The sequence below is a fragment of the Pristis pectinata genome, chromosome 15, assembly GCF_009764475.1.
Source record: "Pristis pectinata isolate sPriPec2 chromosome 15, sPriPec2.1.pri, whole genome shotgun sequence".
Taxonomy (NCBI): Eukaryota; Metazoa; Chordata; class Chondrichthyes; order Rhinopristiformes; family Pristidae; genus Pristis; species Pristis pectinata.
The window spans coordinates 1,936,248-1,963,805 of record NC_067419.1 but is presented as its reverse complement, the minus strand read 5'-3'; the positions used below and the strand labels follow the sequence as shown (position 1 = coordinate 1,963,805).

The window sequence follows — 27,558 nt, the reverse complement described above, 5'->3', positions numbered from 1 at the left end:
CTATTTATATTAATCCTACATTGATCCCATTTTATTCTCCCAACATCGCCAGCAACTTTGCCCCAGATTCTAACACTCACCTGCACGCTAGGGGCAACTTACAGCGGCCAGTTAACCGACCAACCCGCGCATCTTCAGGATGTGGGAGGAAACTGGAGCACCCGGAGGAACGTGCAAACTCCACAGAGACAGCATCCAAGGTCTGGTTTGAACCTGGGTCGCTAGAGCTGTGAGGTAGAAGCTCTGTCACTGTGCCACAGTGCTGCCCCCTTTACTGCCTCCATTTGCATTAAATTTGCATGAGGTTTTCCATTGTTTCTCACTTCTACCATTGGTGTTTCAAGCTTGCGGTTGTTCTCTTGTTCCTCAATTTATGCTTTTACAGCACTCTGCGGAGGACCCTACACCCACCTGGGCCCACAGCCCTCTCCTATGGGTAATAATAAACCAAACCCACAATAGTTTTCTCCTTTGAAGGTGGAGTGGATGTGGTGCCCTAACACTTGGTCCTTTGCCAGTCAGTCACAGGTGAGCACATACCCACAATGAGCTCATGCAGCAGTTAATCAGGAGCTTGACAAGTTCTGTTTGACCTGACAATGAAGGCTGTTTGACCAATTGTAGTGGATAGAAATGTAAGCTGTTGCATTTTAATGCTACTGTATGAAAAAGATAGAAGGATTTTCATGAACGCTTATCATCTTGAAGTGCTGGACAGCCAGTGAGATACTCTGTGGGAGTTTCTTCTTTGTGGGAAATGAAACCATTTACTGAACTGGGTGATAAAGTGAAAACACATTCAGAGTTAATACTGTGCCGGTTTGAAACTGTGGGAGGGGATTTGGAAACAGGAAGGAGGGGTTTGGATGATTAGTGAGGGGAAGGGATTGCAAATACAGAGAGGGGAGGTGACTGGGGAGGGGGAGGGGTGGGATTGGATGGTTGGGTAGGGGAGGGGACTGTGATTGGGGTGGGGAGAGGATCAGAAGAAAGTGAAGGGAGGGGACTGACATGAAGGAATCGGGATATAAGGTGTGGTTTTGCGAGATCACACGAAGGGGAAGCCTTCTACTGAGAGGTTCCTTTTCACTGAGATCGTGAAGTCAGATGACTGGACTAGTGCTGTTTGGGTGTTTGCTGAGGGAGGCTTAGAGACCACAACATGGTTCGTACACTGCAATTCTCAGTGTGTGGTCTTTGGTGTGTGAGGGGGGCTTTGGTGACGTGGGAGTGAGGGTGAAGGGGGTCTGTGGAGTCCATCAACACTATTGATTCAACAGGTTGACACTGGATAGTTATGGTGTTTTCTGATGCTTTTGCAGGTTATTAGTGAGGATGAACACAGCGGTGTAGCCCAGTGGAGTGGGATAACCGCTTGCACCATGTGGAGTGTCCGGGATACTTCCAGTGTCTCGGATGGTCACATGCACTGGAAGAGACTCCGGCTGCAGTCGTGGCTGGAATCACTGTGGTGCATCTGTGAGGTTGCGACCTCTGTGGAAGAAATGATTGGGGAAGCGATCACTCTGCAGCTTAAGGTGAGAGGCAGAGAGGGCATGGGTGACCACCAGGCAGACTAGAACCAGCAGGCGGTACTCCTCCGAGTCATTTGCTCTCACTAACAGATTTTCTGTTTTGGACACTTCTGGCGGTGCTGGTTCCTCGGAGAAGTGTAGTCCGAGCCTGGGGTGTGGCACTATAAGACATTGGTAAGGCCACATTTGGGGTACTGCCTACATTTCTGGATGCCCTGCTATTGGAAAGATGTCATTAAAGTGGAGAGGCTGCAAAGAACATTTAGGAAGATTTTTACAGGAACTGGAGGGTGTGGGTTATAACGAGAGGCTGGATAGGCTAGGACTTTTTCCCCTGGAGTGAAGGAGGCTGAGCGGTGACCTTAATAGGAGGTTGATAAAGCCATGAGAGGCATAGATAAGGTGAATAGCCACAATCCTTTCCCCAGGGTCGGAGAGTCCAAAACTAGAGGGCACAGATTTAAAGTGAGAGGGGAAGATTTAAAAGGAACGTGAGGGGCAACTTTTCACACAGAGGGGTGGTGGGGATATGCAACAAACTGCCAGAGGAAGAGGTTGAGGCAGGTACAATTACTGCATTTAAAATACATTGGGACAGGTACACGGATAGGAAAGATTTAGCAGGATATGGGCCAAATGCAGACAGATGGGATTAGCTTGGTTGGACAACTTGGTCGACATTGATGGGTTGGGCCGAAGGGTCTGTTTCCATGCGGTGATTAAAGTGGCAGCCACATAGGAGGGGATGAAGATGAGTGAATGAGCAACATTGATAATGGATTCAATGGACAGTCGTTTCTGTGGTCATAAACGTGACTCCAGGATGGGATGTTGCCTCTCTGGTGCCAGGGACAAGGATATCACTGTAAGGCTACAGAACGTCTTGAAAGGGGAGGGTGAATAGCCAGATGTCCTGCTCCATACCAGTCTGAACAACAGGTATAAAAAGGGCTGAGGTCCTACAGACAGAGCTTAGGGAGCTAAGATAAAGAACAGAACCTCGAGGACTGTATTGGTCCCTGCACCAGCTGCAAATGTGTACAGAAATAAGATAAAGCAGGCAAATGCAGGACTGGAGAGGAGGTGTGTGAGGGAGGACTTCTGAGGCAGGCATTGTTTCTGCGGCCGGTGGGAACTTTGCAAACTGGGCAGGCTACAACTTGGTGGGGCTGAGACCAATATCCTTGGTGGGGGGGGGGGGGGGGGGTACTAATTCAGGAAGGAGAGAAACGAGGAGGCAAGGAAGTTAGAAATGTAGGAAGTGGGGAAAAAACTGAGGATAAGAATAGAGTCAGGGGGTTAAAGTACAGATAAATGACAAAGCTTTGGGCACTACATCTGAATGCTTGCAGCATATGCAGTGAGATAAATTAAAGGCACAAATAAAAGTAAAGAGGATGATTTACTTGCCATTACAGAAACACGTCTACTGGGGTGACAAAGGCTGAAGGAAATAATATTACAGAACATCCCCAGGTTACGAACGCCTGCCTCACGTACGTGGATTGGAAAGGTTTAGAAGGTTATGGGCCAAACACTGGCAAATGGGACGAGCTTGGGTGGAGCACCTTGGTTGGAATGGACCAGTTGGGCTGAAGGGCCTGTTTCCATGCTGTATGACTCTATGACTCTTATAGTCTCCTGTACATACAAATGAGCTCCTATAGTATTAAATTCAAAAGTCCAATGAACGTACATACATTCATTCCTGTGGATGGCAGAACTAGTTTCCTCTCTCTCTCTCTCTCTGCACTTTTAGTAATTGTTCTTTCTTATCAGCCTTTTGATGCCATTCATTACAATACTGTGGAGGTATGGTTACCATATTGAGTGATATATGGGATACAAAGCAATCAGTCCAGCTGAAGGGTCTCGACCCAAAACGTCAACTGTCCATTTGCCGCCATAGATGCTGCCTGACCCGCTGAGTTCCTCCGTCGCCTCTGTGTGTTGCTCCAGTGAAGGTGGGTTTGCTGTAGGAGGAGAGAGCGAGTAGTCTGGGACAGTTTTCTCCAGAGTTTAGAAGAACATGAGGCTGACAAAATTCTTAGAGACACAAGAGACTGCAGATGCTGGAATCTGAAGCAAAAAACAATCTGCTGGAGGAACTCAGCAGGTCAGGCAACCACCTCCACCCTCCCCTCTCCCCTTCCCCTATGGCTTCCGCTGTCCATCAATCCGCTCCTTACCTGGTTGCACCTATTGCCTGCCAGCCCCTGTCTCACCCCTCCCCCTCACCTCTTTATGTCTTCCCTCTACACTCAGTCTAGATGCAGGGTCTCAACCCGAAACATCAACCATCCCTCGATCTCCATAGACGCTGCCTGACCCATTGAGATTCTTGGAATGGTGTGCTGGCAAGATGCAGGGAAGATGTTTTCCCTGACTTAGGAGCAGACAGCATAGTTTGAGAATAAAGGTAATTTAGGACTGAGCTGAGCAGAATTTTTTCACTTCAGAGGGCAGTGAACATTTGGAATTCTCTATCCGTGAGGTTGTGGACCCTCAATCACTGAGTTCATTCAAAATTCACCGAGATCTATTCTGGGCATTAAGGGAATCAGGAGACATAGGGATAAGTGCTGGAAAATAGCATTGAGGTGGAAGATCAACTGTGATCCAGTGAATGGTGGAGCAGGCTTGAAGAGGCAGACAGTCGCCTCCTGCTCCTACTCCTGTTTTTATGGACCAGGATACAGGGGGTGAGAAGGGAGGCAAGGGGATGGGAGATTGGAGAGGGTGGGGAATTGAGCTTATGTAGGGCATATTTAGCAACTCAGATGTACAGGGTCCCTGAGGTCGAGGAACGAGTCAGAGAGGTGGTATCCCGGCAGAATGCAATCCCAATGAGAAGTCAAATCTTGTTCCATATCTCTGATAGACCCAGATCATTCTTCCTCACACCCCCACCTCCGTACAGCTGGACAATGAGATCCAGTACCCTCAGCCTCACCCCATTCTCCATGTACCACAGACCATGGTAACACTCACAAATGGCCGCGAGGTGTACTCCCGCAAACCTCAGTCCATTTTGGGCCTGTGACTTCACCGTACTGAACTGAATCAGGAAGCCGTGACAATGTCGTTGTTCATTTTGTGCTAGAAAATCCCACATTCTACCCAATAACTGTGCTGACAAGCCATGACCCAGGCACAACGGCTCGTCAGTAACTGACGTTTGCTCAGTGGGTTTAATTTGCCAGCGAGACTAACGACAGTGATAACTTCTGGTAGTGTGGCTGACTCATGTCCTATCCTGCATGGATGGGCCACCTGCTCTGTCCATATTAGCTGCAATGACACGGTGTTTACCTGTTCTTGTTGAAATGTGCCTCCCTAAACCAATGTTGCTACTCCTGTTATAAAACATAATTAAGGCTGCGGATTTGTAAACATCTTTGGTGAGGCAGCTAGAGCAGCTGGCACGACTTTGTATTGTATGCACAAGGGCTCACCCTCTTAAAGGACCCATGTCAATTCAGACAGCATTGGTGAACAGCTCAGTGGTGTGCAAACTATGACACAAACACACACACACACACACACACACGCGCATATACACACACAGACACACATACACATGCACATACACACACGCGCACATACACACATACACACATGCACATACACGCACACATGCACACACACACATGTACACATACATATACACACACCCACACACACACATGCACACTCACACCCACATACACATGCGCACACATACAAATGCACAGCGACACACACACACACACACACAGACACACACGCACACACACACACGCACACACAGACACACACACACATACACACACACACACACACGCACGCACGCACACACACACGCACGCACGCACGCACGCACACACACACACACTGATTGCCCCTATTGCTGTAGCTCATTCAGTATCTTGCCTCTCTGTTGGTAATCTATGGGTTGATGCCCAGACACCCACTCCAGGTTCCTCCCTCAGCTGCCTCACTGAGGGGGTGCTGTGCTACTGGAGGCAATGTTATTCAGGCAATGATATTATTACTTAAATAAAGAAGCAGTTCTGATGAAAGGTCAACGACCTGAAACATTAACTCTGTTTCGCTCTCCACAGTCACTGCCTGACCTGCTGAATATTTCCAGCATTTTCTGTGTGTTTTTTTTAGATTTCCAGGATCTGCAGCGCTTTGCTTTTTGATTAGTCTTTGGTTTTGGTAAATTCAGTAGTGTGAGTACTGTGCATCCACAGAAGTCATTAGCACCATGCTTGCTGCTAACCAGGGAGTGCAAGCGATATTTCTTCTTTGAAAACCATCTGGGAAGAGGAGCATATACCAACGGACTTCAGAGATGTGATTGTGAACATCTTTAAAGAAGAAGGCAAGTCCCACTACAGAGGGGTCTCCACGCTGCGGATTTATGGGAAAGTCATTGGCAGGGTCCTCTTACACTGTCTCCCCTAAATGGCCAAGGAGCTGCTCCCCGAATTAGAGTGTGATTCATCTAAATGCAAATGGCCTTCACTGCGTGACAATTCCAAGTAAAATATAGGGAGCACCATCAGCCATGGCCTTCTTTGACCTCATATACATGGCCTTCTTTGACCTCATATACATGGCCTTCTTTGACCGCACCAAAGCATTTGACAACATCAAATGGGAGGGACTGTGGAACACTATCCTTAAATCTGGCTGCCATCAGAAATTTGTCTCCATTTTATGTTTGCTTCAAAACAGTGTCAAGCCATGATATTGACCAACAGTCTACAGCCAATCTCAGTGAAGACAGGTGTCGAGGAAGGTTGCGTCATTACACCAACACTTTTTTCAGTATTTCCTGCGCAATGTTCGACCTTGCGTCCAACAAACTTCCTGGGGGAGTAGAGCGAATCTTTAGAACTAATAGGTAACTGTTAAACCTGCAGTGACTACACTCCAAAACCAGGTTCACCTGGACCTTCAAGGTTGAGCTACAGGATGCAAACAACACCTGCGTTTGAACACACTCAGACCGAGCTCCAGATACTTTTACTATGAGAGGATGGGCTTCACTTCAACATCAACAGGACCAAAGTCCTCGACCGACCTGCCCCTTCTGCACCACCATCCAAGTTTGATTGAAGTTCAAGACATCAGACCTGGCACAAAACTCGTGAACGATTAGGAAGCAGTGATCAATCAAACCCCCTTTCAGCTCCTGAGACTGGGACTACCATAGCGGGCATCTCAAGGCACTGGAAAGATGCCACCAGTGCTGTCTGCACAAAATCCTCCGAGTTCACCTGAAGGATAAGTGAACCAACATCCCCTGCCAATGTCCCCAGCACCGTGGCCCTAGTTACACTCAGGTGACTACATTGGGCAGGACGTGTCATTCACAGGTCCAACACCAGACTCTTGAAACAGAGAACAAACACCAGACTCCTGAAACGGAGAGCAAACAAACAACCTGCTGGAGGAACTCAACGGGTCGAGCAACGTCTGTGGGAGGAAAAGAATTGTCGACGTTTCAGGTCATAAGATAAGATATCTTTATTAGTCACATGTACATCGAAACACACAGTGAGATGCACCTTTTGCGTAGAGTGTTCTGGGGGCAGCCCGCAAGTGTCGCCACACTTCCGGCGCCAACATAACATGCCCACAACTTCCTAACCCGTACGTCTTTGGAATGTGGGAGGAAACCGGAGCACCCGGAGGAAACCCACGCAGACACAGGGAAGAACGTCCAAACTCCTTACAGACAGCGGCCGGAATTGAACCTGGGTCGCTGGCGCTGTAATACGTTACGCTGACTGCTACACTACCGTGCAAACCCTGCAGCAGGACTGAGAATGCAGAGGTGAGACAACCAGGATAAAGAGGAGAGGGGAGTGGTGAGACAGGAGTCTGAGGTGATTGGTGGACAAGAGATTGCAGATTGCAGCATTTACAGTCTCTTGCATCTCCTGAAACAGAGACCTTATTTTGAGCTCTGTCATAGGAAGAGGTTACCGGGCAGGTAGAGGAAAACACTGAATGATGTGCTCAAAACCTCCTTAAAGAAATGCAACATCCTCAGAGACTCCTGGCCCAGCACTGCTCAAAGTGGAGGAGGAGTATTCAGGAAGGTACTGAGAACCTTGAGGGCACACAGAGAAGTCCAAGGTAAGTAACAGAAGGAGCACACCACCTCACAAATTGCCCAGATCACTTGCTTGATCACCCACCTCAGAACCCACAATACCAGGATGGAGGCAAGTCATCCTTGATCCAGAATGTTAACTCCTGCACCATCACTGACCTCGTCAGCTCGGGAGATCTCCCCCTCCACAGCAACCAACTCTCTTCGACTTGATCCTGTCAGAGAGTTGCACGGCCTAAGGAGAAAAGTGGTTGTTTATTCTAACCTTTGGAGCCTGCTTAACAGTGACTGGGTCCATCTGCGCATTGCAGAGAATTTACCATAGCCCAGACGGATTACCATAGCCCACATGGGATTCAGGAAACTGCTGGGAGTGCCTTGTTCTTCAAGGAGGCCAGTCTGAAATGTGACCCAGACTTATGGTGCAAATTGGCATAGCACAGAAGGTTTCCAATGTGCATCAAGCAAACAGCGGCGTGGAAAGGTGATGTGGCACGGCAGTGTATGGGCGGGCACGGCAGTGTATGGGCGGGCACGGTAGTGTATGGGCGGGCACGGCAGTGTATGGGCGGGCACGGCAGTGTATGGGCGGGCACGGCAGTGTATGGGCGGGCACGGCAGTGTATGGGCAGGCACGGCAGGGTATGGGCGGGCACGGCAGTGTATGGGCGGGCACGGCAGTGTATGGGCAGGCACGGTAGTGTAGCGGTCAGCGTGACGCTATTACAGCGCCAGTGACCTGGGTTCAATTCCCGCCGCTGTCTGTAAGGAGTTTGTACGTCCTCCCCGTGTCTGCGTGGGTTTCCTCCGGTGCTCCGGTTTCCTCCCACATTCCAAAGACGTGTAGGTTAGGAGCTGTGGGCGTGCTATGTTGGCGCCGGAAATGTGGCGACACTTGCGGGCTGCCCCCAGCACATTCTCAGTGACGCAAAAAGACGCATTTCACTGTATGTTTCCACGTACATGTGACTAATAAATAAATATCTTTATCTTATAAAATTGCAGACCCAGCAGAGGGACGAGTTTTCTCTCAATCACCTGAGTTTTATTAGGTTAAGTACCTCCAAGTAATCAGGTATACAAAAGTTTTGCTCTGCTTTATTGCAGGAAGGCTTGGAGCATAAGACCAGAAGAAATAAGGGCAAGATTAGGCCATTCAGTCCTTAAATTTGCTCCACCATTCAGTAAGATTCAACATTCCTAAATCCACTATTCCGCCCTCTCTCTGTTATTCTCTTACTGATTAAAGATCTTCCCCTGGAGCAAGGAATTGCAAACACTCACAAACCCTTTGAGAGGGGAACTTTTCCCTCATGGAAATCCACAGAAAAAAACTGCAGATGCCAGAAATCTGAAATAGAACCAAACAAAAAAATGCTGGAAACACTCAGCTGGTCAGGCCGCATCTGCGGAAAGAAAGACAGTCAATGTTTCAGGTCAAAGGCTCTTTGTCAGAGGGGGGAAGGAGATAAAGCAAGTTAGTCTCAAGTGACAGGAAGGTGGAGGAGGGATCGATGGGACAGAGAGAAGATCTGAGGTCAGGGTTGCCATGGGGATATGTTGTTATCGATGGGTTCATGGCTGCAGTTGGAGAGTGAGGATACAGACAAAAGAGTGTAAAATGTTACACACAGCAGGGCGGTCGGACATGTCCAGCAGGTCAGACTGCAGTAATGGGGAGAGGAAAACTCCAAGAACCAAGATCAGAGGTGGACTGACAGCAGAAATGGCCGGTTCTGATGCAAGCAACTAAAATGAGTTCTGTGAAGCTGTAGAATCCGATGCTGAGTCCGGAAGCTTGCAACGTTCCTGGGAAAAGGACGAGCTGTTCATCAGGCTTGCCTCGGCCTTGTTGTATTAGCGCAGGAGGCCATGGACAGATAGGTCAGAATAAAAGTGGGTTGGAACAGGAAACTCAGGTCACCCCTGCAGACAGAACATTGTGCTCCATCGAGCAGTCACCCAATCTGTGCTTGGCTGCTCTAATGTGGACAGTGTGAACACTGAATGCAGAAAACTAGATTGGAATCTTCTCTGGATCGAAATCCTGGAACTCCCACCCCAATAGCAGTGTGGGATCACCTTTACCAGAAGGACTACAGCAGTTCCAGAAGGTGGCTCCCCATCACCTTAGAAAGGATGTTGAGGGATAAGCAAAAAATGCTGACCTTGCCAAAAATTAATAAAGAAGGAAAAAACAAACTTTAATAAAGCAAGTCTTTGCCTTGCCCAAACAATGCTGTAATGCATCCTGCAGTGCCCAGCAGATTGATTGGCAAGATTCACTGCTATACGGGAACAGCAATGGCTACTGTACCAGAAGGAGTCATTAAAAATCACTGGCGAACAGTATTGATGGGGACAGGTTGGTCACAACAAAACACTGGGAAATAAGTGGTGGGAACAGGTCCAACATTGGGGTACAGTACTAGTGGGGACGGGTCTGTCGCTGTATAACACTGGGGTACAGTACTGGTGGGGACGGGTCTGTCGCTGTATAACACTGGGGTACAAACTGGGGCACAGTACTAGTGGGGACGGGTCTGTCACTGTATAACACTGGGGTACAGTACTGGTGGGGACAGAGCTGTCACAATATAACACTGGGGTACAGTACTGGTGGGGACAGGTCTGTCACTGTATAACACTGGAGTACAGTACTGGTGGGGACGGGCCTGTCACTGTATAACACTGGAGTAGAGTACAGGTGGGGACGGGTCTGTCGCTGTATAACTCTGGGGTACAGTACAGGTAGGGACGGATCTGTCACTGTACAACTCTGGGGTACAGTACTGGTGGGGATGGGTCTGTCGCTGCATAACACTGGGGTACAGTATTGGTGGGAACGGGTCAATCACGGTATAACACCAGGGTACAGTACTGGTGGGGACGGGTCTATCATGGTATAACACCGGGGTACAGTACTGGTGGAGAAAGATTGGAGAAGAGATTCACCAGAACGTTGCCTGAAACGGAAGGCTTTAGTTACAAGGAGAGATTGGATAGACTGGGATTGTTCTCACTGCAGCGCAGGTGGCTGAGGGGTGACCTTATGGAGGTTTATTCAATTACGATAGTGTAGGCAGTCTCTGTTCATTTCCCAGAACAGGGGAGGCTAAAACTAGACAACAGAGGTGTAAGGTGAGAGGGAAAAGATTTAAATGAGATCTGAGGGACAGGTTTTTCACACAGAGGGTGGTGGGTGTATGAAACGAGCTGCCAGTGGAAATATTAGAGGCAGGTACAATACCAGCTGGACAGGTACATGGATCGGAACGGTTTAGAAGGTTATGGGCCAAACGCAGGCAAATGGGACTGGCTTGGATGGGCATCTTGGTTGGTATGGACCAGTTGGGTGAAGAGCCTGTGCAGTGCTGTATGACTCTATGACTGTGACTGAGAGGGGAGAGGGGTGATAGCCAGTGTAGAGGTGAGAGGGAGGGTAGGGATAGGAGCTGGCAGGTGAGAGGTGGAACCAGGTGATGAGGGAGATGATGAGCAGGATGGAGTCAAGTAGGGGAGGGCGCGGGGATGGAGTTTGGAGACAATGGTTGGTGGACGGTGGTGTTGAAAAAGCATTTGGACAGGTATTGGTATTGGTTTATTATTGTCACTTGTACCGAGGTACAGTGAAAAGGTCTTACAAACCGTTCATACAGGTCAATTCATTACACAGTGCATTGAGGTAGTACAGGGTAAAAACAGTAACAGTATACAGAATAAAGTGTCACAGCTACAGGGAAGTGCATTACAGGTAGACAATAAGGTGCAAGGTCAAATAAGGTAGATCGTGAGGTCATAGTCCATCTCATTATATAAGGGAACCGTTCAATAGTCTTATCACAGTGGGGTAGAAGCTGTCCTTAAGTCTGGTGGTACGTGACCTCAGGCTCCTGTATCTTCTGCCTGATGGAAGAGAAGAGAAGAGAGAATGTCCCGGGTGGGTGGGGTCTTTGATTATGCCGGCTGCTACACCAAGACAGCGAGAGGTATAGACAGAGTCCAAGGAGGGGAGGCTGGTGTGCGTGATGCTCTGGGCTGTGCCCACAACTCTCTGCAGTTTCTTGCAGTCCTGGGCAGAGCAGTTGCTGTACCAAGCCGTGATACATCCAGATAGGATGCTTTCTATGACGCATCGGTAAAAGTTGGTGAGTGATAAGATTGTTGAGGACATGGTAAATATAGAGGAAAGGAATAGAGGGACACAGGCCAAATGCAGAAAAATGGTATTAGCGCAGATAGGCATCTCGGTCGGCATGGATGAATTGGGCCGAAGAGCCTGTTTCCTTGGTGTATCACTTGAGAACTCCCTGAAGGAGTTGAAAGCCACCTGCTGATGGTGCGTCCAGGAGACCTCTGGAGGTATCTGAAGCTGCAGTTCCTGTATGTACCACAGAGTGGCAGCACATGCACGTTTACAAAGCAATTTGGAGGCAGGGCTGTGCACAGGAATTGAAATATGATTTCAATCTGGAATTTGGAGGGAACTTTAATCAAATGATATTATCCTGTATCAGTAAGCTTATGTCCTTAATAATTATTAGTGAGGGGGTCTGATAGACATTCTCCTGGTTATCCTGCCCTCCACCTCTGTATGTGCACCAGTTACCTTCAGTGTAGAAGGGTTTAGTGTAAAATAGGTGACTGACAATGTGGTAGCTTGTCTTAAATTAAAACGCTCTTATAAAATGTTAAGATAATTTCTTTCCTACACTGTACTGCAATTTCCTATATTTCACCTTGCAACATAGAATGAGACCATTCAGCCCATTATGTTCACACTGGGTCTCAGAGCAATCCCACTCCCCCCACATTTTTCCCCTGGTAACATCTCACCCATCGACTCTCCTTTGATTCTCCGGCTCCCCATTTACCCTCTGAAGTCGCGCGCCTTCGGGAGTGGGAGGAATCTGGACCACCAAGGGAAACCCCACGGGGTCAGAGGGAGAACGTGCAAGCTGCACATGAGCAGCGCCAGAGGTCAGGATCGAACCTGTGGAGCTGTGGGGAAGCTGTGCCCCAGTGCTGTTTTATGAGGATGTGCCACTTTAGCTTTTGCCTGGAAGATACTGGAGATGTAGAAGTGTGGCCTGATATTTTGATTAGCATCAAAGGAGGACAAGGCAAGGTTTGGCTGTGATCCCCCGCCATTGTTGAACAGTGTGTTCGCTGTCCTGGTTCACACAAAGGGTGGAGCTGGCCAGTTGTCCACTGTGCCTCCTCCAGTGGGAACGATTCACCTCTTGTTCTGCAAGGATGTTAATTTTTTTTTCATGATCTGAGTCATCTATGCGAAAGAGCTCCTTCATCTATGAACTCTTAGTGTACAATGAGAGGCGATTCCATGACCTCCTTCTTCAGACGCACAGGTTACACTGGAACCTTGCTGGACGTCGATAGTACAGGCCCGATGTTGCCCCTTTGCACCCCCGATGAGGCCCAATCAGGTAGCCACCTCTTTCCCTTCTGATATCAAGCGTCTGCTGGCTGCTCTGTCTAACTGAAGGAGTCAGAAATCTGGTGGGAGAGTGGTGAAGTGCCCTCTGATTGGGTGACACTCTCAACTGAAGATGAGCTTTATCTGGAGTTTGCTTTTCAGGCTTTCTTTTGATATCTCCCCGAAGGAGAATCCACTCTGGTTTGTCTTTAAAGCTGCCTGCATTTACAACACAATTAAAAGTACAGAGAGGAGACAAATGGGCATTGTACTTGGACTGGGTGATTTGAGTTGTAACTGAAAGCTTTCCTCATTTACTATCTTATGTGCTGTCATGAATTAAATCCCATAATTTAATGAAGCACATTCCTATTTCACGAAAAATCAGGCATTATATTATAAAATGTTGCCTAACTAAAACTGGCCTTGTATTTCGGAGACACAAGAGGTTCTGCAGATGCCGGAATCTGGAACGACACACACTAAAATGCTGGAGGAACTCGGCAGGTCAGGAAGCATCTATGGAGGGAAATAACCAGTCGACGTTTCAGGTCGAGACCCTTCATCAGGACCGGAAAGGAAGAGGGCAGAAGCCAGAATAAGAAGGTGGGGGGGAAGGAGAGGGGGAGGAGCACACACAGGCGGGGGATGGGTGTCCAGGTGAGCGGGGGAGGTAGGTGGGTGTGGGGGGTGGGTGGGTGGGGGGAGATGTAATAAGCTGAGAGGTGACAGGTAGAGGTGGCCGAGGGCTGAAGAAGGAGGAATCCGGTAGGAGAGGGCAGTGGATGGGGGAGGGGAGGAGAGGAGATGGGCAGGTCATCAAGGCAGGGGAAGGAAGCCATCGGAATAAGGGAAGACAAAAGAATTGGGGAAAAGAAAAAGAAGGTGGGGGGGGGGTTACCGGAAGTTCGAGAAATCGATGTTGATGCCGTCAGGCTGGAGACCCCCAAGGCGGAATATGAGGTGTTGCTCCTCCAGCCTGCGCCCGACCTCAACGTGGCAGTAGAGGAGGCCGTGGACAGACATGTCAGTGTGGGAGTGGGATGTGGGATTGAAGTGGGTGGCCACCGGGAGGTCCCGGCTGCTGCGGCGGACAGAGCGAAGGTGCTCAACGAAGCGGTCACCTTGTATTTATTAGCTCAGATGGTTAATGAGTGCTGCTCGTCAAACCCAGCAATCCCAGCAGTGATTATATTTGCTCTCTGTTGCTGCCCTTCCTGAACAGTACAGGTTATGTGTCCTTGACTTGTCAATTCTTTGCCAGGTGTCTCAGAAATTCTGCCTCGATCCTGCTTATAAAGAACCTTCTTCCCTCTCTCCTTCTTTATTTTCACCTTCCTCTTCACTCCACACACACACACACACACACACACACACACACACACACACACACACACACACACACACACACACACACACGCACACACACGCGCGCGCACATACGCACACACACACACGCACACACACACACACGTGCGCGCACATACGCACACACGCACGCGCACACACACGCACACACGCACGCGTGTGCGTGCACACACACACGCACACACACGCACACACATGCACACACACATACACACACACATGCACGCACGCACCTGCACACACACACGCACACACAAGCATGCGCGCACTCACACGCGCACACGCACGCACACACACATGCACGCACATGCACACACACATGCACACCCACACGCACACACACACACGCACACACGCACACACACACACACGCACACACACACGCACACATGCACACGCGCACATACACGCATGTGCGTACACACACACACACACACAAATATTGCCTACATGCTTTTCTTTGGCTTGCCCCTCCTTTACACCCCTGTATCCTGATCACCCCCACTCCTTCCCCTAAAAGCCTCCCTCACCCTCACACTCCCTCTCAGTTCCCTCCCCCTTTAATTATTCCCTTCCCTCTTCACTTCCCTGCCACTCCCACAGTGGCTCGGTGTTGAACCCTCCTGTGAAGTGCCTTGTTAAAGATTCCACACAAGTACTGTTTTCTTTTGCTGACTGTATCATTCGTCTCAAGTGGCCATGACGATTCGTCAATAAGGAGAAAGCCCAGTGCAATTTGTGACAAACTTAAATGTTTTGTTCTGGTTTGAGGGTTGATTGATTCTTTTGGTTTAGTTACATGACCATAGGAGCTTAAAGATCAGGCTGGGCAGAATAATCTTCTCATCATTGTTAACAATTTATCAGTTGTCCACAATGTGAAGAGCCAGACTGGTTTACAGAGACTGGACCTTTCACCAGTTCCCTGTTTGAAAGGTTACTGTGCAAACCCGCTGCCACTGACTAGTAGGCTACCAGCACCATCTTGTAACCAAAGATGAGTTTACCTTGACTGAATTCTGTTCCATTCCAGATTCACTGAGTGAACCCATTTTGTTTTCCAGCTCAAAGAAAAACGTACACAGTGGAAGAGGCCGTGGAAACCATTGGGTTTGGCCGGTTCCATATTCTGTTGCTGTGTATCATGGGTAGCACGAATGTAAGTACTTAGTGGGATGGTTGACCTGTACGTTGAGAACACTGACTGCCCCAGTCTCCGCCAAACACTCCAACAAACACTGACTGCCCCAGTCTCCGCCAAACACTCCAACGAACAGTGATGGAAAGTACAACATCATACTTGTTCTCAGAAAAGTGCTCAGTCATTCCGTTAATTGAAGCCTTAGGACAGCTTTATTTCACCTAAAATGAGAAAGATTGAGAACCTTAAAATTGAAATTGCTGAACTTATAATCAAACTACACACACCAGTGGGAGTGGAAGGCTTAATTAAGAAGGCGTCTTTCACCACCCTTCCTTAAAACCAAATTGAAGCTAATAGGGTTTAATATTTTACCAAATATCTTTGCCTGTTGATAAACTACATCTCAAGTATCGGGATGGTTAGGTTCTCAAGGTGTTTTAAGAAACTCCAATATTGAGTTACACTGAATCTTGAAGCCCGACTAAGGTCATTGACGCAACTGCTCAGGTATTTATGATTCACACCAGCCTCCTCTCACGAATTCATCTCAGCTCCTAGCAAGTTCAACTCTTGCAGGCTTACAGCATGGAAACAGGCCCTTCGGCCCATCGAGTTTACACCGGCCATCAAACACCCATTTGCACTAATCCTACTCCATTCCCCTTCACCTCCCCTCCTCTCTAACACTCACCTTACTCATGAAGGGAGGTTTACAGTGGCCATCTAACCTATTGACCCGTACGTCTTTGGGACGTGGGAGGAAACCAGAGCGCCCAGAGGAAGCCTACATGGTCACGGGGAGAATGGGCAAACTCCGCACGGACACCACCGGAGGTCAGGATTGAACCTGGGTTACTGGAATTGTGAGGTAATAGCTCTACCACTGTGCTGTCCTACTAGTCAATTCCCCCTCATGCAGAGGTGAAATGGGCCAGCCCAGTTTATCAGTGAAAAGCTGTCTGTCACAATCAGTACAAAGGGTTAAATCAGGCATGTTACTGATACGATGGTACTGTAAGAAATGGAAATTACATTCACCCATGTCTTCAGGTATGTTATGGTTTCTGAGGGCAGCTTCAGTGTTGCAACACTCTCCCCCGACCACTGTGATTCCCAGCCTAGATTATGCTTGAACTCCAAGAGGGAGTCTTGAACCCACAACTCGGCAACAGCTTCAAGAGCATCAACGAAGCTGAAGGCAGTGATGGACAGTTAGAGAAATAGAGATTATTTGGTCTCTGTGAGTGGGTCTGGATCGTGAACGATGGCTGCTCTGCCCCATGAGGCAGGTCCCAAGCTGATCTCAGACAGATTCGTCAGCCTGAAGGAGTTTTCTCCTGGACAAACTACAAGCAAGGGTTGAGAGTCTCATTACACTTGGTAAAGGGGGAACCCTCACACCTTGGGATGCAGGGACCCCTGGCTGTATGCCAACCAATATTCAGAGGTGGAACCCCATTCTCCAATCATTAGGCCAATCTGAAGTGGTATCTTATCCCAACCCTTGTGACAAGAGATGGGAATATTGCCCCGAGCCTGTGGCCTCTATCCAATGGGAGCCTACATTCCAGTATCTCCAGCAATATGGAGCAAGTCCTCAGTCTTCACCTCCAGGCCTGCGAAGCAGGAGTTTTAACACTGAGCTCACGGCTTGGCTAATAAAATGAATAGAAAAGCCTCTGATAGCTCAGAATGTGGTCTGAACATTTCTCTGATTGTTTCTTCAGGTAGCTGAGGCCATGGAGATCATGCTGCTGGCTGTCATTTCTCCGGTCATTCGTTGTGAGTGGCTCCTTGAAGAATGGCAGGTTGCCATGGTTACAACCGTAAGTTTATTCCACTTCATTTAGATCATTATATTTCTATGGCGCCGTGTCCCTTGGGAGTCAAGAGCAGCTTTGCCCTACAGCAAGCTCACAGCAACTAATCAGGAACCAAAACCAATCCAAGGTTCATCTCTGCACCAGAACCGAGGAGAGGAAGCTTCTAAACTTCTTACTGTCCTCGTAATTTTAAAGCAGATGCTTGGATCGGAGAGTACTAACTAAAAGTAGAGGCTGTACGAACTTTGATTGTCTTCTTTGGAGCGTTGGAGGCTGAGCGGTGACCAGACAGAAGTGTATAAAAATTATCTGATGCATAAACAGGGTAGATAGTGAGAATCTCTTTCCCAGGGTGGAAATTTCAAATACTAAAGGGTATAGCTTCAAGGTGAGAGGATGAAAAGTTTAAAGGAGATGTGCAAGGCAAGATTTTTACACGGGGGGTAGTGGGTGCCGAGGGTGGTGGTAGGAAGCACTGAAGATGTCAGCATTTAAGGGGCATTTAGACAGACACATGAACAGGAAGGGAACAGAAGGATACTGACCCCATGAAGGGATTAGTTTTGATTGTCATCACGATCGGCACAGGCGGATTCTCTGAAAGGCCTGTTCCTCTGCTGTACTGTTCTATATTCTGTGTGTGTTCGATGGAGTTTCCAACTAACGATTCACTTCTTGCTCGTACTTTGCACTGTCAGCCTTTCACCTACCTCCGTCTTGCTGGGCTGCTGCTGTTAATTCTTCATTTAATTTTTTTAAAAAAGAGACCTTGCATTTACGTGACATTTGTCCACAATCTCAGGAGGCTTGAAAGTGCTTTACAATGTATGCACTGAAGCAAGCCCCCACAAACACTAATGAAGTAAACACACTTGATATTTGGGTGGACATTTTTCTAGCACTAAATGCAGTGACCTAGTTGTATTCTGTCTGCAGATTTGTTTTTTTTTGACTGAAGGTCAGTACACCCATATGTTGGTATTCTTGCAAGTGATAGCACTGGCCAACTTCTCCTCTGTGGTTGGTATTGGTATTGGTTTATTATTGTCACTTGTACCGAGGTACAGTGAAAAACTTGTCTTGCATACCGATCATACAGATCAATTTATTACACTGTGCATTGAGGTAGTACAGAGTACATTGAGGTAGTACAGGGAAAAAACAATAACAGAATACAGAGTAAAGTATCACAGCTACAGGGAAGTGCATTGCAGGTAGACAATAAGGTTGAACAATAGTTATTAGATAAGATAAGATATCTTTATTAGTCACATGTACATTGAAACACACAGTGAAATGCATCTTTTGCGTAGAGTGTTCTGGGGCAGCCCGCAAGTGTCGCCACACTTCCGGCGCCAACATAGCATGCCCACAACTTCCTAACCCGTACGTCTTTTGGAATGTGGGAGGAAACCGGAGCACCCGGAGGAAACCCACGCAGACCCGGGGAGAACGTACAAACTCCTTACAGATCCCGGTCACCGGCACTCTAAAGCACTACACTAACCACTACACTACCGTGCCTGCCAATGTACACTATCTAGTGCCAAAGACACTAGGGATAAGGCCTTTGCTATGGGTCCTTGTCACGGTTCATCCCCAGCAGCAGCGTAATAGAGGATTCTCTGATCTACGGGCTGTTCCCAGGGACACACACAGAGACGGACATCAACTGCTGCTGGAAGGTCATCAACTCGGTGAAAGACGCCCTTTGGTCTGCCCGAAACTTGTTGGTCTCCCAGCACTGCGAGATGTCCGTAGGGGAATGCTGCCGGCTGGCACATTCCAGGCTGCAGGAGTATGTGCTGAGGGTGCAGCCAACGCAAGGGCTTGGTGGGGAAGGACTACATTTTAGGGTTCTTCTGCCACTGGAGAGGGAGGGGCGGGGTCAGGCGAGAAAGCCCCTGAATGTTGTAAATACGGGACTGGGTAGCCCCCAGGGAGCCACACGTGTGGCATCAGTGCTGTTTCTTATATAAAGAGGTAACACTAATGAATGATCTGTACAAGAAGGTAAAGGCTTGTACTGTTTTATAATTGTATATAGTTTGTCTTGTATTATGAATAAAGTTTATTTTGGAATAAAAAAAAGATCTGATGATGCCCAATGTGAAAGGGCAATTCCAACAGTGAGGTAGCACACCTTCAACACTGCACTGAAAGTATTGTTGCGGGCTATAAGCTCATTGCTCTGGGGTAGTGCCCAAGCTCGTACCCCTGTGACTCAGAGGTCAAAGAGCATTAACGCACTGAACCAAACAGTTGGCCAGGAATCGATGAAGCAAGGTAAACGTTAGAAATTGTAGGAATATAGGGAGAGGACTGGGTCGTCCATCCTCATGAGTCTGGTCCAACAATCACTGAACAAAACTGGGCTGAGTTCATGACTCCATTCACCTTCTTTGGTTCCAAATCACTCTAATGCCTGTGCTAGGAATAGTCTGTTGGCCTCATATTCAAATGTATTTGCTGACCTGGCCCTCTTCCTCTTATTCGGGGGGGGGGGGGGTTTTCACACTTTTGTTGTCCAGTGTGTAAAATGTTTTCAATACCTTGGGTTAACGGCGCAGCCATTCGGATTCCAACCTGACCTCCAGTGCTGTCTGTGTGGAGTTTGCACGTTCTCCCTGTGACCGTGTGGGTTTCTACTGAGTGTATATGGATTCCTCCCACATTCCAAAGGACATGATGTAGGTTAATTGGCAACTGCAAAGTACCCCATTGTGCGGGTAAAGTGGCAGAAGACTCAAAGGGTAGTTGATGAGCATGTGTGAGAGAAATAAATGGTGCGACTACAGGGAAATATAGAGAGAGAGAATAGGATGGATGGTATCGTTCTGCTGGAGGTCCGCACAGATCCGGTGGACTGAATGGCCTCCTCTGTATTGTAATAAGTAAGTCACTCCCCAGAATGTTCTGGCTCTGATTTTGTGTTGCCTTTCTTAGAATCCTCAACGAGCATAATGGTTTCTTTCCTCTCTTTAAGTTCCATTAATATTCCCAAAAAGTTCTGTCAAATCAGCCCTTTACACTGTATGTCGGAGTGAATACATGTCCATTGTGTAATCTAATCAAGCTCTTGGAACCCTGGTATCATTCTGGTGGTTCCACACAGCATTCCTACCAGGATCATTGCTTCTTTTCCAAGGTGCAGAGCCCCAAACTTGCTTGCAGTGCTGCAGGCATGTTCTAACCAGGCCTTCCATCCAGCTGTAAATAATGTTCCAACTGTAAATGGTAACATTTATTTCAAAGTCAAAGTCGAGTTTATAGCCATATGCGCAAGTACACTTATTCACAGGTGCAATGAAAAACTTACTTGCAGCAGCATCACAGGCACATAGCATCAGAGACACAACATTCACAAGAAAAACATAATGTAACCATAAATTATACACAATTCTCACAAGAAAGAACACAATTAGAACAAAAATACTCCAAAGTCCATTGTAGTGCAAAGTGAGCAATGTGGTCATAGTGTTGCTAAATTGTAGTGATTGAAGTTGTGCCGGTTGGTTCAAGAACTGAATGGATGAAGGGAAATACTGTAACTGTTCTTGAACCTGGTGGTGTGGGACTTCAGGAATTCCATTTAGCCTGACCACTACATTTTAATAAGCTGAGTCCACAAGTTTCTAGACCTCTTAGATCTCTATTATTCGTAGCCTATTGCCAATTAAAGAATACTTGGACTTCACTTTCCTTTAGTTCAAAATAAATAATTCTATACTTACAACGAAATCCTGCTGCTATAATTTTGCACTCAATTTGCCATAATCTCTTCATATATTTGTCCTGTATCTACAGTATCCAGCATGTCACCAATCTTTGTGTTCATTCAAAAGCTTGGATTATAACATTCTCATTGGAATTAACAAAGTCATTAATAAAAGTAGTGACCAACTGGAGCATCTGTACAGATGTTAGTAGGACATTACTTGTCACTTCCCTATCACCTCACCAACCTCCCAGCTAGGTCAATAATTTGCCTCCGGTTCCAGGAATTTTAATTTTAACTAGCTGTCTCTAACATGGAACCTTAAAAGAGTTTCTCTTGGAAGTCCATATAAACAACAACCATGGACTTTTTCCTGTGCTCTATAAAAACTTTGTCAATATATCAACTTTGAAAGCACCTCTCCTTCTGGGATCTCTTAAATCTCTCCCTAAGCGCTCAGTCACCATGCCTTTGATGATTGGTTCCAATAATTTCCTCACAGCATTATGATAGACTAACAGGCCTATAACTTCCTGGTTGTTCTTATGAACAGTTACATTTCCAAGATTTCCATCTTGGGAAGATTATGGCTAAATCACTTGCACTTTCTTCAACTAAAAACCCTACGGTGGAAATGTTTAGAAGCTGGAGACATAGAGAAATAAAATATTCCTATCACCTCATTTTTGGAGAAGAATCATTAACTTGGCATGATTAAGCAAAGTTGATGTCAGCGGAAACTAATATGTGCCTCTAAATAAAAATTATTCCAGATGGTATTCCTTGGCTTCATGGCATTTAGTGGCGTTTGGGGTTTCTTTGCCGATAGATATGGGCGTTGGAAGGTGAGTTACGTCATTTCTTTTAATGCCTGAAATATATCTTATTCTCCTGAGTGAAGCCAGAGATTTTCATAAGCAAAAAAAAAATCAAATGCTGAAAATCCAAAATAAAAAATGCTGGGAAAGAAAAACCTCAGCAAGTCAGGCAGCATCTTTGGAGAGCAAAATGGAATTAATGTTTCATATCAAAGATCTTTCATCAGAATGGAAGTCATTGACCTGTTTCTTTCTCCAGTCACTCTGCCTGACTTGCTGTGTGTTTCTGTTTTTACTTCAGAATTTTCCATGCAAAGAATGTTTTGGTTTTATGTCCCCCATCAGTACAGAGTACCGTATTGGGATTGAAATTCCATATTTTTCTTGGGTTTGAGGTGATAATTAGCTGCTGAATGTGGGTAGACTGAATGCATTTGATTAATGAGAATTGCAGGCATCAAGCAGAAGAGAATATCATAGATTAAATGGAAGGAAACTGAATGGAGATAATGATTGTCCAGTTGCCCAGTCCTAAATAGTGGCTGGCCGGGCTTTGTACAGCAATTACTTAGGTAGATTGACGATGTGTTAGAGGTCATTGCAAAGGGTGTGAGTATAAGGTCAAGGAGGTCTTGCTGAAATTGTACAAGGCTTAAGCAAGAGCACACATGTTCAGTTTAGTTTGCTTTACTAAGTAAAGATAGACTTATCTCAGAGACAACGTAACAAAGGTTCAGTCAGTTAGCTTATTGAATATGCTCAAGGGTCCATGCACCTCACAGATGTCTATCTTTCCTGATGTAAGGAAATTAAATTGTATGGGTGTGTTCTTAATAAAGCCCTGAACAATTTCAACAAGACTTCCTTGACCTTATACTTCACACCCTTTTTCTTTCGGTTGGATCCTGGTTTAAGAAGGATGTTGTATGAGAAAAAATTGAGCATAATGGAACTGTGTTCTCCGAAGCTTTGGAGAATGAGGAGATCTAATTGAAACATAAAATTCTTAGCATCTTCAATGTCAAGCACTCTACTGTTACTTCTGAAATAAGGTGGTCATTGTCTTAGGTAGTGGGTTGGCCATTTAAGTCCAGGGAGAGAAGTTCCTTTTCTCATCAGATGACTTAGATGATGTGAAATGTGTTGTTTTGTGGCAGCAGTGCAGTGCAAAGACATAAAGGTACTATAAATTACAAAAATAAATAAATAGTGCAAAAAAGGAATAATGAGGTAGCATTCCTGGGTTCATGGATCATTCAGGAGTCTGAAGGTGGAGGGGAAAAGCTGTTTCTGAATCATTGAGTGTGGATCTTCAGGCTCCTGTACCTAACCAGAAGAGAGCATGTCCCAGATGGATACTGCCTTCTTGAGGCACCACCTCTTGAAGATGTCCTCGATGGGGGGAGGGTTGTGCCCTTGAAGGAGCTGGTTGAGTCTACAGCCCTCTGCAGCTTCTTGCGATCCTGTGCATTGGAACCTCCATACCAGGCGGTGATGCAACCAGTCAGAATGCTCTTATTGAATAGGCTCATAGTCCACACAGCTTTAAGTTCTTATACATTTGCTGTGGTTGACTGAAGAGATTTAAAGAAAAAAAAGTTTGCATTTTAAAAAGAATCTATGCTCAAAATTGCCTATATTTTTTGTCTGGTTTACCTGAAAGATTACAGTCTCAGTAGGTGAAGAGAAGAATGAGCTGGTCAAATTGAAGTTAAATTTAACAGTGATCAAATACTTGCTCCCGAACCACTTTTAAAGTTACTGAAGGTTTTTTTTAAGCTAATAGAATTCATTTTGCTTTCATTATTTGAGTAATATTGTGTCAATGAATAGAGTTTCAATTATAACGACCTCAAGTTTACTGAAGTTGTGAATGATTCCTTGAACTTTAGGGGAACTTTAGCTAAAGATACATTACTAATTTATTCTTACTTTAGTATAGTGGTCATTTTATTGAACTGTTTAATCCCAAGTACCAAGACTAATGATTCAAAGAATTGGATTCAACTCTCTTCAACTAAACATCTTGTGAGTTTAAATTCATTTAGGAAAAAACAATTGGGGAAGAAACAAATTAATCTTAGCAAAATTGAACACAAAATGAGAACTCAACCAGTGTCACTAAAATCATTGAGGGAAAGCAATCTGTTTTCTCACGCAACCTGGCCTATTTGTGACTCCATTCATACTGGCTTCCAACTTCCGTATTTTTAAAAATATTCAGCATAAGCATGATCAGAATAAACTACACTTTTTCAAATTTGTTCCCCACCCTTCTGCAAATATTTCTGAAAACAACCAAGAAATTGCCAATTAATGTTGTACCTCTGATAGATCCTGGGAGGTTGCACTCAGACCATTTCATTGGCCCTCGTCTGGCGGGATCTCAGTCCTGGGGAAAAGATCCAATGATATTTAACTCTTCTGGATGAGCCAGGTTTGGTAATGTTAGAAGTTTTGTTAATCAGTAGTTCTTGAGGCTCTCTTTCACACTTCTCTTTCTCTTCCAGATTCTTCTCATATCTACCATCTGGAGTTCCTATTACTCTGGGTTAACGTCATTTGCTCACACTTACGGCTGGTTTGTTTTCCTGCGTTCCATGGTAGGAAGTGGAGTGTCTGGTCATTCACAAGGGTAGGGAGCATCTTGTTCACATTTTCCTTTCCCTGACCAATTACGTTATTGACTAGTACTTACAGGATTGGTTGGGAAGTATGATTGATTTGTGGCTCAGATCCAGAGTTTCCTCTGCACTTGGCATAAACTGGGTGCACTATAGATTCAACATTGTGTGTTATAGTTGAGCCTTGCATACGTGAAGACATTTCCCTTGCATGCTCTGCCATCATTGGGTGAGAGTGGGTCCTGTGGGAGAGAGGTCTGAGGTAAGGTTTGGTGGACTTTCAGGGTGTCAATTGGTTAATGGAATGTCAAGCATCAGATTGGATACTTGGGGAGCGATTGGGATTATTCACTTCATAAATGGAGAGGATGAGCCAATCGCCTGGTGGTAAGCTGGTGGAGGAGTCTCGCTATTAAGGTGGAAGGTGGACGAGGTTATGATTAGGCTTGCAGTCTGGGGGATCATCAGTAGAGGGAGGGCGTTGTCAACCAAGGTGAGGTGAGGATAATGGAGCTCAAGGACGAGCTGTAACCAGGGATATGGTGCTGAAATAAGGCTCATGGTCCCGGGATGGCTCGACTGGGCTGATATTGGTGTAAACACATTGTAGTTAGTACCGCATCTCTCTATTAACCAGGTAAAAGACTCAGAACGCATGCTTTTTCTTAAGGGCTGCTGGGCTGATCTTCGTTGGGGTTATTTTATGTATTTGCAAGATCACAAGATAATTATGGAATCTGAGTTCATTCAGCGCATGCTCATTCATGCAGTAACATGGGAATTGGTGCAGAGCAATCAGCCCCCTGGGCTTATTTCCCCACTCACTCGGATCACAGCTGATCAGTATCTCAACTTCAGTCACCTGCTTTTGATCCATATCCCCTGACAGGTTTACCACATAAAACCCTGGCAAGGTCAGTTTTGAATGCTTCAATATCCCACAATTTCCAGTGCAGCTTTTCTTGCATGGATGTCAACTGCCTTTTCGATTGTACATGTTGTTCATAAAAAGAGGAAGACTTGAATTTATACAGCAAGCCCAGGATGACTATTTTCATAGAGAGTAAAGCACATTGTCACTGAGTCATACAGTATGAATACAGGTCCTTTGGTATTGGTATTGGTTTATTATTGTCACTTGTACCGAGGTACAGTGAAAAACTTGTCTTGCATACCATTCGTACAGAGCAATTCATTACACAGTGCATTGAGGTAGTACAGGGTAAAAACAATAACAGAATACAGAGTAAAGTGTCACAGCTGCAGGGAAGTGCATTGCAGGTAGACAATAAGGTGCAAGGTCACAACAAGGTAGATTGTGAGGTCAAGAGTCCAGCTCACCGTATAAGGGAACCGTTCAATAGTCTTATCGCTGAGGGATAAAAGCTGTCCTTGAGCCTGGTGGTACGTGCCCTCAGGGTCCTGCATCTTCTGCCTGTTGGGAGAGGGGAGAAGAGAGAATGTCCTGGGTGGGTGGGGTCTTTGATTATGCTGGCTGCTTCACCAAGGCAGCGAGAGGTATGGACAGAGTCCATGGAGGGGAGACTGGTGTTCGTGATGCGCTGGGCTGTGTCCACAATTCTCTGCAGTTCCCTGTGGTCCCGGGCAGAGCAGTTGCCGTACTGAGCTGTGATGCATCCAGATAGGATGCTTTCTACGGTGCATCGATAAAAGCTGATGAGTGTCAAAAGGGACATGAAAATTTCTTTAGCCTCCTGAGGAAGTAGAGGCGCTGGTGAGCTTTCTTGGCTGTGACATCTACGTGATTTGACCAGGACAGGCTATTGGAGATGTTCATTCCAAGGAACTTGAGCTCTCAACCCTCTTGACCTCAGCACCATTGATGTAGACAGGTGCATGTACACCGCCCCCTTTCCTGAAGTTAATAACCAGCTCTTTTGTTTTGCTGACATTGAGGGAAAGGTTGTTGTCGTGACACCATTCCACTAAGCTCTCTATCTCCTTCCTGTACTCCGACTCATCATTATTTGAGATACGGCCTACAACGGTGGTATCATCTGCAAACTTGTAGGTGGAGTTAGAGCAGAATCTGGCCACACAGTCGTGAGTGTATAGGGAGTAGAGTAGAGGGCTGAGGGTGCAGCCTTGTGGGGCACCAGTGTTGAGAATAATCGTGCTGGAGGTGTTGCTGCCTATCCTCACTGATTGGCCCACTGAGTTTGTGCCAACCATCAAGAATCCATTTACACCAAACACATTTTGTTCTCCCCACATTTCCATCAACTCCTCCAAGATTCTACCACTAACCTAAACACTACAGGTAGTTTATAGAGTCCAGTTAACCTGCCAACCTGCATGTCCTGCAAACGTGGGAGGAAACTGGAGCACTCGGGGGAAACCCACATGGTCACAGTGAGAACCTGGAGGTCAGAGTTAAATCCGGATCAATAGGGCTGTGAGACAGTGGCTGCACCATCTTCTGTCCCCTCGTGTTAAGGACTAGTTATCAGTCCCACATTTGCTTTTCACTCTTATAACCTGCACTACTTAGGTAAGATAATTTTTGGTCCTGACATTATCTTATCAAAGTCAATGGGCTACTTTTATTAAGCAGAAGACCTCCCGAATCCATGCATGATCTATCAATGAAAGCATGCCATTACTGTAATGGAAGTGTTTACAAATGTAATTTGCAGCTGCTGTTTTCTCTTGAGTATTCAATAGTCTTCTTCCATTGGTCATAGCACTGACGGTCTGCTGAATTGTTTGGTGTGAGAAGATGTAAAGTAACCATTTCCACAGAGTGACTCAGGCTCTCCGCATGCATTCACAAAGGTTTTGTTGCTCGTTGCTGCCTCTTTGTCAATGTAACACGGTAACTCCAATTTTATTTTTTTCTGCTCAGGTTTATTCTCATGAGTGAGTTCATTCCTTCCAAATATCGAGGGCGCATTTTGCCTCTGGGGCAGGTAAGAACCCAAGCATGTATGCCCTAAAAGGTCAGAACATGAACCAGGG

The 27,558-nt window shown here is 46.4% G+C and overlaps 1 protein-coding gene across 2 annotated transcripts in view; it reads left to right on the top strand.

The window, feature by feature from the left end:
- svopl (SVOP-like) overlaps positions 1 to 27,558 on the top strand; it is a 97,862-nt gene that overhangs the window by 33,273 nt on the left and 37,031 nt on the right. For both annotated transcript variants that reach the window (XM_052030521.1, XM_052030520.1), the window contains exons 3-7: positions 15,517 to 15,611; positions 17,324 to 17,422; positions 21,911 to 21,982; positions 24,466 to 24,590; positions 27,446 to 27,509. In XM_052030521.1, the coding sequence (XP_051886481.1) occupies positions 15,517 to 15,611; positions 17,324 to 17,422; positions 21,911 to 21,982; positions 24,466 to 24,590; positions 27,446 to 27,509 (455 nt within the window). The remainder of the gene's footprint in view (positions 1 to 15,516; positions 15,612 to 17,323; positions 17,423 to 21,910; positions 21,983 to 24,465; positions 24,591 to 27,445; positions 27,510 to 27,558) is intronic.